The sequence below is a fragment of the Musa acuminata genome, chromosome BXJ1-10 (assembly GCF_036884655.1).
Source record: "Musa acuminata AAA Group cultivar baxijiao chromosome BXJ1-10, Cavendish_Baxijiao_AAA, whole genome shotgun sequence".
Lineage (NCBI taxonomy): Eukaryota > Viridiplantae > Streptophyta > Magnoliopsida > Zingiberales > Musaceae > Musa > Musa acuminata.
The window spans coordinates 25432406-25443272 of NC_088336.1; the positions used below are offsets into that span (position 1 = coordinate 25432406).

A 10867-nucleotide genomic window follows, 5' to 3' on the forward strand; every position below is an offset into this window, starting at 1 on the left:
CACTTTGTCTCTTTCTACCTCTCCTCCTTGAATAGGAGCACCGTCACTCGCAATATTGGTGGAGTGAGTGACTCCCAGCATCTACTGCGCTCTCGATGCATCAATATCCGTGCTGGATTTCACCGAGAAGACGACCGACCACGTACTCCTCCTGCTCCGTCTCCCACGCACCTCACACGTGTGACTCATGCATCCCCCTGCGGCAGAGTGTTTGGAGCGGCAATGCGGCCTTCCCTGCTCGGTTAGGGTTTGGCCCCACAGTGCACGAGATCTTGTCTCGCTTATTTGCAGAAAAGAATGCGGGAGATGCGAGGTTTCGCTGGTGCAACGTTGACGACGGAACACATCAAACTAGGGTTCATCATCACGATGGTGAACAGTGGAAGAAGGCAACCACGTGCATCAATGTTCGGAGCGCAACCGAGATGAGCTGGCGGTGCAAGAAAGCATGCACGATAGCATCGCAGTTACCAACATTCGAGTCAGTCATACGTAGCGAGGAATCCAACATGCATGTGATCGGCCTCCTTCCTGTCGCCGATATCACCTCCGTGGATTACTGTTCTCTGTTCAAGATTCGATCTAACTCAAACTAAAGAAAAGTTCCCATGACGAATAATCTTTGCCATGCGATGGCATCACGACAATAGCGAGTTGATGTATCAATAATTCGCTATTAAATCCTGTCAGATCGATAAGTTGAATCCGCATGTCAGATGATATTGATGGTTTTTGGATCACCAACCTCATTAAATTTGAGTCCCATTGCCACCGAATTATAGTAAAAAGTAAGAGCGGAGGAGACTGTGTTATTCCTGTTTCATTTCTGCATTTAGACTCGACAAACCACATGCATGTAACGTGATATACCCATGCAACTACGTCAAGTTGCGGGTGCATTCGTCATCCACACTGCATTCAATGGCAATGTCTGCAAGTTGGAGTTTGATCTGCTGCAGAGGTGTGGATTCCAGGCTTGCAGAAGAGTCGAGCAGTGTGATCAATCATCGTGGTGTGTTGCATGCCACAACGCGAAGACCTACTTCGTCGGCAGCGAGCTACTCGTGCTCCAGAACGAACAGGCTTCTTCGTTCCAGATCCGCGTCCAATAATTGAAGTCGGATGCAGCGAGAACATGTGGATCTATAGAGGCACGAGCTCCGTGCGATTGGTATTCATTGTATGAACAGTGTCTCTTTGGGTTGTCACTCGGCCGAGCAGCTGCGGACGTGTGCTTCCCGCCCAAAGTCCTTATCAATGGCAGTCGCATTTAGGACGCCGGTTAGGTCGAAAGCACATGCGAACCCTCGCGACTCCTTCCCTGCCGTCTCCATCACCGTAGAAGCTGGAAACTCCTTCCCTGCAGTTTGTTTCCCACGCTTCCAATGACCGAAACATAGCATCCAGCTCGACCACAAGAGCCAACAGCCGACGTGATCTATGGAGGAGACATCATGGAATGGGAGATGGCCTTGGAAAGTACACATGGGTCAGGGTTTGATGGTGTCGGTGCGTCTTTGGAAAAAGGAAGACAAGTATTACTCCATGCTTTCTTCTCTGGTCGGATCAACCAAACCGATCACGGAACGATGACGGAATGCAGGAAACCATATCGCACAAGTGCCACATGAATGATACAGCTCAACTCGATCGAATGCACCTAAGCTTCTCTACGCACTAACGCAAGCCTCTTTTCTCCATGATAATAACGAGGATAAAATTAAGCTAAAAGCACGTCAAATGCATAGGGATTTGATCTTATTGTCGTCGTATACAGTTTCCGATTGTGACTAATTAGTTGATCGAGCTCATCAAATCGGTCTCGTTTCGTGTTGTGGCGTCAATTAAGTGTGGCATTCCATCCATTTCTGCACTCCTTTACATTGCATCACATTCCGTGCTTCCTAAGAAAACAGATTCCGTGGCGCAATCCCTATATAATAGTACGAGGATGGTGGTGCACCTATTCGTAGAGAATCACTCGGTTTGTGGGCCCTGGAAGGGACCCTCTGGGCCCCCACAGCCGATGCCCACTGACTTGGAACGACGAGGCCATGATTGGGTTTCCCCTTCCATCGTGCTTTGAGAACCGTGCTGATCAATCGTACATTCGTCCGCTCCGTTTGCCAATTTAATCGGGCTCGGTGAACCAATTAGACCAGACCGGGTCGGACTCGAGTTTTCTTCAATCATGAGGCAGTTGAATCAGGTGGGCTCGGCAACTCGCCCGGCCCACATGTGATCCAAATAGCCCATCAAGAATGGATTTAATTGTGCGTAAAGCATGGTTAATTATGCCCAACATAATGGATTTTAGGTATCTCCTAACCTAACTAAGCTGTGTTAATATTTATTTATCGCATGAACGTCGCAAAGTTACCAATTGCATGTAACTATGGTCATATTAATAATGGTAATTACTGTGACGTTTCCCTTCTTGGAAAATAATTTGAAAGGTGGCGGACAACAATAATTTGTTGAAAATGTAGATGGTATAATGCAATGTCAAACTGGAAGTATATTAGTCATCGTCACTTATCTTTCTCTCTGTCTCACGAGTCCGAACTCTCAGTCTCATTTCGCTCTCGTTGGCGACTATTCTAATCCACAGGATGTGGTTGTTGTCGGCCATGGCCGACCGGCGAGGGTGGCTGATAAGTGGGACCCGTAAACCGTCGGTGTTACGTGGTGGGACCCACGCATGGGGACCCTAAACGCTTGACCACCTGATCACATCTCCTCACCCACCGTCAAGGGTGGCGTCTCCCGGCGTGATTGATCTGTGGTTCCCGCGTCTCCACGACTGACGATGAGATTTAGTAGTGACTGGGCCCACCTAAACGGCAGAACACACGAGATTCGAGCTAAAATTACGCGTCATAGTCGCCGATGTACGCAGCAGTATAATATTTGGATATTTGGATGGAGTAATTATATTAATGGCATTACAATATGTACATACGCATACGATGCACAAATAGTATATCTTGCTGCATGATCGGAAGTGCACACAGGCACGATTGCGCTTTGTTTTAGGTCGGCCTGAGACAAAGCACCACCCAATAATTGCAACAACGACGATCATAGTCACAGTAGAAGATCATCGAACGAACTGACCACAAAGGAGTAGATGATGCAGAACGCCAGCTACAGCAAGCAATCCATGAAACTTAACCAGGAGATGCCGATCTTTGAGGCCTTCTCAGCTTGCTTCGAGCAAGAACCAGATGACGAGGAAGAGGTTGAAGCTGCTGCTTCGGTCTGGGGATTGAGGCAGAGGAAGAAGTTTCTCGAGCCCAAGTCAACCAGCTTTTCCTTCGGATCCAGACCTGATGGGAATCGCCGACATCATCAGATGATAGACGGAGGAGGACAGGAAGAGTTGGGTGTTCGGTGACGGTCTTTGCTTACTTTCAAGGCTGAATTGGGAGTAGTGGAGGCCGAAGGCGGAGGGCTCCGGCGTGGGCAGCGGGGGCCGCCTCGCCTCCTTGACGTAGAGCCGCAGCGCCGCGGCCACCAGGTCCCCGACGCTCCAATCCGTGGATGCCATCACCTGCACCGGCCCCAGGCTCCGCTGCACCGTCACATTGACCAGCACCTTGGTCGGCACCTTCCGTTCCACCTCGTGCGGCAGCTTTCCTGCTGCTGCTGCCGCTGCCGCTGCCGCTCCACCTCTCCTAGCCCCGCGGGGGAGCAGGTTGGGCTGGGTCTTGGGTCGCCGAATCTGGTGGTGCTCCTGCGGGAAGGCCGTCGTCGTTCGCCCGTGGAAGGAGGCGGAGCGCTCGGGAGGGTGCTTCCTGACCCCCACGCTCCGCTCTTCCGGGCCGCTGCGGAGGTTCCTGGGCTGCGAGGAGGAACACATGGCGGCAGTGGAAGTGGACGGCGACGGATTCGGAGCCATCGGCGCAGGGCCGAGTCGTCCCTCCTCCCCACACTTAGCTTCCACGCTTCTGCTTGCTTTATATGATGCGCGGAAGCAAAGCGTTCGAGCCAACAAAACTCACCAATCAATGAGGAAGGAAGGTAGGAAGGGACAACTCCACCATGGAAGGGAAAAGAAACGTGAGTTGATGGTGTAATTGTTCTCGAGATATCCCGTATATACGTCCATCCAAAATTCTCGAGAACATGAATCGGAGAAGGGAGATCGACAATGATTGGAGACCACTGATGATTGGGATTCTTATACACACGATAAAAGACACGGAGCGGACGTGGTGGTGAAGCCCACCACACACACCGTCGGTTCCTTCCAAGAAATGCATCTCTGGGTTGGCCAACGGGTGCATGTCACCTCCCCTCGTCGGCCATCCACTGTGAAGCTCCCGCGACCGGGGGAGGCTGCAACTGATGCCTCATCCTGTCTATAATAATTGGTGAGAGTTCCAAGCGAACAAAGGAAGCAAGGATGGCCAAACTCTATGGAGACCACAAAAGTCGAGTTGGATGGAGCCGAGAGATAAGCGGAGATGTGAATGACGGGAGCATGTGGGACGCGTGGAGATTCCCGATCGTTGTCGCGGCGGGGACGGCGAGGGGGGAGGCGGAGGCCCATGTCGCCCAGATATTAACTTGAAGCGCACGCGAATCACATGTGCCGTGCCGGCTCGAGCTAATTGCTAGAAATCCAACATTATTCTTAGATTCTCAACTGCCATGCTCTTCAATTCCGTAAATTCTAACTTATATTATCGCTAAAAATGAGTGACATTTAGCTAATTCGCAAATTAACTATGTCATCATAACCCCAATCATGGCCCAAAAAGGTTATATTAGCTTAGTGAAGCCCAATTGGACCGGGTTTGGTGAGCTTTTTCTGATGGACCGGGTTCAAGGTGGCTTTGACACAGCCGTGGGCTATCATGATCAGCTCATTTCACTTGCGGCCACCGCAACATGCATGCATGAGAGAGAGAGAGAGAAAGAGAGAGAGAGTCGGCAGCGATCGCCTCGAACACATGAAGAATCAATGGAGAGGCACAGAGGATGATTCCCAGGCGACACAGTTGGGTGGTGGGTGTCTTGCCTTCGAGCCTTATTCTTTGGATTTATATGTATAATATGGTACCATAATAAATATTTTTGATTGAAACATTATGAGTTCTAAAAAGGTAAGATAATTTGCATAAGTATTAAGAACTTTGATTGAAATATTATGAGTTCTAAACCAATGAACACTTTGTATATGAGACAGTTTTTATTGAGTTGTAAGATAATTTGCATAAGTATTAAGAACTTTTGTCAAGCACGTATCTAACATAGTTTTTGCATAATAATATGTTGATGTACTCATCTTCTTGACACTCACTATACATAAGCCCAAAAACTACATTTGGTTTGGATTCCAATCGCATAACCTTTCGAACAATTATAATATAAAGTAACACTAGACTTTATGATTTCAAACGTTTAAACAAAAGCAAGACAAGAGAGACATTTGGTCATCTCATTGAATTGGATTGTGAAAATGGAATAAGCTGAGCTACTTGCCAAATCAAGACGAATACGATTGTTGTTATTATAATACGATTGCGTAGATTATGTTGCTGTTGATTTGGTAATAGGAGAAGGTATAATATAATTTATTACATGCTGTGTCGATGGTCATAATATGCTGATGTTTCGTCCTTTGATAGGTATATTCTCTGGCACGTGTTTTATTGCCAAAAGTGAACTTTCTTGTCCACAACGTACATCGATCCGACTTCTAGAAAAAAGAACTAATGTACGAATCTTCCGTCAATACAGAACCTTTGAATCTAATAATAATATTATTATTATTAAATAATAAATAATATGAGTATGGTAAGAAATATGTTCCCATCACAAAGGAATCCCTAAAACTGTATAAATATTGATATTTTTTAAATCACATATTGGTACAATTCTCATGCATTAGAAAGTTTATCATGTCATAAGTAGTATATCGTGTTATCATTAGTTTGACATATATTTAATGATCTTATTGGGTCGATATCTTAGTCGAGTGATTCACACGATTAGCACAATGATATAACTATAATGGTCATTCGATATCAATGATTATCAAGTCTTTATAACAACCCTTAGCATTATAGGAACTTTTGTCCTTCTCTGATCGATAATCGATAGAAATCAAAATTAATCTTTGAATATATGTTCATCGATTAATCTCATATGGAAGACGAAGTGATATGTGAATCAATCGCTGATCTATGCTTCGTCATCTTCTCAGATCACGTATTTGATTGGGAAAAATAAGTATATGAGTTAGATAAAAACTACATTTCTTGCATGATGATTTTGTTCAATTTTTTTTCTTTTCGGAAAAAGGTACCCCTAGTTTTGGTTTACTCAAATGGTGCCTCCAATTTTCAATAAAATCGATAAAAGTCTTATTAGTTTCAGAGACAGCCTATAAATCAGTCCATTAGTGGATGGATCCTTGAGTGTTTTTATTTGATTCATTACGGTATTTTTCGATTGTATTACAATATTTTTTTAGGCACTCAAAATATTATAAAACTATTAAAGAACATTGCAAATGATATTCTTTTTAGTTGGTAGGCATGCAGTTAGTTTGATTGAGGTTAAGAGTCCGTTTAGATTATTTACACTATTTTTATTGTAATGAGTCAAATTTTGATCATTATTTGGGTAATGTTATTCTTAAACAACTATAAATATCTGTTTCATTCATTTATGGTGTATCAAATAATTTTTAGTATGTTTTGATTTCATTTTACTCTTTTTTTTTGTTGAGTGTTGAAAAGTACTATAAAGTTATTAAAAAAATATTATAATTGATATCATGTCTCTTTAATTATCATTGCTCATATACCATTATTATATCGAGTTTTTAAGGCTTGTTTGGTTGAGGATATGAGCCAATTTTATATATTTATAATATTTTTGAGTACACTTTATAATATTCTTATTTGTGGTGGGTATAACAAATCAATTGATGAAGGTATTTTCGATATTACTTAAAACAAGGGATATCATTTGAAAAAAAAAAGAAACATAAGTGAGTATTAATATCAAATAATAATATAAAGAAAAATTTGATACTCGATGGATATTTGTTTTTTATAAATCTTATTTATGATATATATTTTCTTTAAAAAAATGATATTAGATTTTGATCATAGGATGTAGATGACATTATTTTTTTAGAACTTTTAGTTTACATTATTATCTCAAATTTAATTTAGTGGAGAATTTAATAATAGTAAAGTAATTATTGAATCTCGTATTTTGATGATGAAACCAATTGATATATGTTTATGTTTTAATCTGCATTTTGAGTGACGCGGGATGCTTCGATCAAGATGAGACAATTAAAACAGGAAAAATCATGTTGGGTCGGAGGAACATGTCAGAAGATTGGACGTCGGGCCAGTGGATCGGTCGACGTATCGACAAAAGGCTTTGGGCCGTGGATTCGGGAATCGGTTTAAGAAAAGCGGATATTGCACCAAGAATATCGGAGTTGCGGAGCCAACTGACTAATTGGGTAATAGGGCGCAAGAGATGATGATGCGCCGAATAATCGAACGAAGCACCGAAGAATCGAACGAAGCGTCGAGGAACCAATGACATGCCGGACAACTTGATTAATGCTTAGTATTAATTGTCTAGATCGAAGTGTATTTTTACATGTGTAGGATTAACTACGATAGCAATGCATGGAGCAAAATGAAGTCCCAAAGTCAAGGCCGCAATTACGTTGGGAGTTCGAGAGTTCGTCGAAAGTCCGGACGTTTGTCGAAAGTTCTGAATGAACCAACCGAGAAGTCTCGGAGCTTACCAGAGAAGCTAGTCGGAACTCGCCAAGAAGATCATCGTGAAGTCCAAGAGTTTACCGGAAGTTCACCGGAAGCTCATTGGAAAAATATACATATAGACTTGTTTTGCTTAACAAATGTCTTAGGATTTTGTAGTTAGCACGTAATTAGGCTTGAATTTGGGCCAACTCAATTAGGGGCCAACTAGGCCCATGTAGGAACTATGTTAGGCCCAATAAGAAGCCCAAATAGTGCCCCAAGAAATCTCACCGTCGTGACACAGTCTTTGAGACTATGTCAAGCGATGGTATTGCCCAACACTACCCCCCAAGTGGTGGTACCGCTTAGGACAGTGTCAGCATCGATTGACATTGGACAGTGGTACTGCCCAATGCCGCTTGTGCTCAGGGAACCCGGGATGGGAAAGTTTTAGGCTCCAAGTTTGAATCAACTTGAAGCTTATAAATACCCCTCTCATCCTTGATTAAAACACACGAGCACAAAGAGATTAAAAGAGAGAAAACAACGATCATAAGTATATTCCCTCCTCTAGCTTAAACTTAGATTTCTGTTTAGAGATGAGAGTGAGTGCTTGTAAGGGTTATCTCTTAAACCCGGTAAAAGGAGAAAAGAGGTGTAAAATGTGATTGGCCTTCGCCTATTGAAGGAAAGCCTCTGGTGGACACTGGTGACCTCGTCGGAGGAGGAAGCCGAAAGTGGATGTAAGTCACGTTAACCGAACCACTCTAAAACTACTGTGTTCTCTGGTTTGCATTTCATTCATACTATTACCTTACTATAAACTTTCTTAAGTGTTTAATGCATTCAATTCATTACATACGTTTTAGTTTCTAAAATTGATTTTTCGTTGGAAACAGTTTTATCGCAACAAAGTTTTTGAAGATGTGATTTTTATCGCGCACTAATTCACCCCTCTTAGTGCTGAAATTAATTTAGAGCATAGTCTTTATAACTTATGATTTAGAAATAATTGAGATCAAGGAAAATAGATTACGAGAGTAATGATGAATGAAAATAGATTTCGACCAATTTTCTCGTAACTTAAAAGAAAATGATTTCCAGAACAAGTTGAGGTACTCGTCGAATCAACATAAATCCAACAAAATAAAATGGTTTATATATCATACTAAGAATTCTAAGACCATACGAGGTCTTTTTACGAATGGATGATTAGCTATATTGTGTTTATTCTATTAAGATTATGCATGTTATGTTAATAATTGTTAAAAGATATAATCAAATTTATGATATTATTTAAAAAATTCATATTTTATGTTTTTTTTAATCGACATTCCCTCTTTTACTTTTTTTTTCCAAACAATGTTCCTAATTTGAAAATTACTCAAATTTTTCCTCAAATTTTTTTTTCATCAATTACAGTGTTCTGGCATGTTATAATATATTATAATGTTTTATTCATCATAATAAAAATTTTATAATGTCTACTTAAAAATATTTTAAATGATTCAAATAGAATCAAAACATACTAGAAATTGTTTGTTATATCTGATTCAAATATATATATATATATATATATATATATATAATAATTTAAAAATATTATCTAAGTGAAAAAAAGACTTCTGAACTCAATCAAATCAACGCCTAAGTCTAAAAATATGATATCATAAAGGTCCATAAGTAATGACAATAAAAAATATACAAATGATATCACTTATAATATTTCTCAATAATATTTATCTCGTCTTTGATATCTCAATAAAAAATCATAAATAATATTAAAAATATAAATAAGTCAAATAAAAATACTATGATAAATATTTTTAAATTAAAAGATATTATTTAAAAATATAAAAAATTTACACACTTGATGCTTTAATTAATATATTGTATAGGACATGTACCTTACCATAAAGATTATTATCCTATGACCTCATCCTTATGTGGGCCCAATGGATAACAGTTTTATTTTATTTTTATTTTTTATCTAGTACACGAATCTTCCACCAATACAAATCAAACATACTGGCATCAAATAATTAGAACATTATTATTTCTGACTTTATCGTACTATATGTCAGCATAGATAAGATGGATGCACGTGAAACATGCACAGATAATTAAAATTATATTTTTTGATATATAAAATAATAATAAAAATAGATGGAATCGATTATATTCATTTCTTCATTTCATTATACTAACAATCTTCGTCGTATTTTAATGATCAATATTTTCTGTGAGATAATAAATTTTATAAGCTCAAAGGTGAAGAGAAAAACTCTTAATTAGTAAAGAGTCTGAGTGGTTTTATTCTTCGTCATCTTTGCCATTCTCTCATTTAATATAATGTTCGGTTCTATAAAAACTTAAATATTAGAAGGATTATTAAATATCATACCACATCATCATGTAATATCCTCGATTACTTAATAGGATCATAGGCTGTTTGATAGATTATCAGTTTAAATGCTAGATTATTGTCATTATATCTTAGATTAACGAGCTTGGATTTGTCGCATCATAGGATGTCCCAATTGATTTCAATTATCATTTTGACTTGTGCAACATATTCTCTTATATATATATATATATATATATGAATTATGAAATATTAATGTGGATTTCAATTATCTATAATGCGGCTAGCCGTCGTTGCTAGAATGACACGCGTGGTTGGACACGTTGCCGCCGTCTCTGCTGGACACGTGCGCTCCGGACGCGTGCAAATGGGAAGGACTGAGAGAAACGAAGGAGATGGCGGAAGCCACTTTTCTCCCCACAAAGCGTGCCACCGTGGGCTCCAAGGCACACTCCCGCACGCGCCGCGTCGCTCGTCCGATCCTTCCGTGACATTTCGCACGTGTGGCCGCGTCCATCTCGCCTCCCCCGCCCCTTTTTTTTATTACCCGATTGACCCACAACAGAACTGCTCCCTTTATGTGGGACCCGAAAGAAAGACAAGAACGAGCGAGGTAAGGGGGCGAGTCGATTAATGCGTGGGAGAAATGCTTTACATTTTATCTCTTCACACGTGGAAGCATCCATGCGTTCCCTTCGGCGATCGCAGCTATTTCGGTCGTTTCTGTTCTCGTATTGCTTCGCATGACAAAGCGACA

General features: G+C 40.8%; 1 protein-coding gene across 1 annotated transcript; it reads right to left on the minus strand.

Moving 5' to 3' along the window:
* Positions 1–2904: 2904 nt before the first annotated feature.
* Positions 2905–4044, minus strand: LOC135595737 (uncharacterized). The gene is made up of 2 exons (XM_065087029.1): positions 3412–4044; positions 2905–3329 (listed from the first exon to the last, which is right to left on the minus strand). Exons 1-2 carry the CDS (start codon positions 3899–3901, stop codon positions 3148–3150), a joined length of 672 nt encoding a protein of 223 aa, XP_064943101.1. The 5' UTR covers positions 3902–4044; the 3' UTR covers positions 2905–3147.
* Between the last annotated feature and the right edge of the window lie 6823 nt (positions 4045–10867).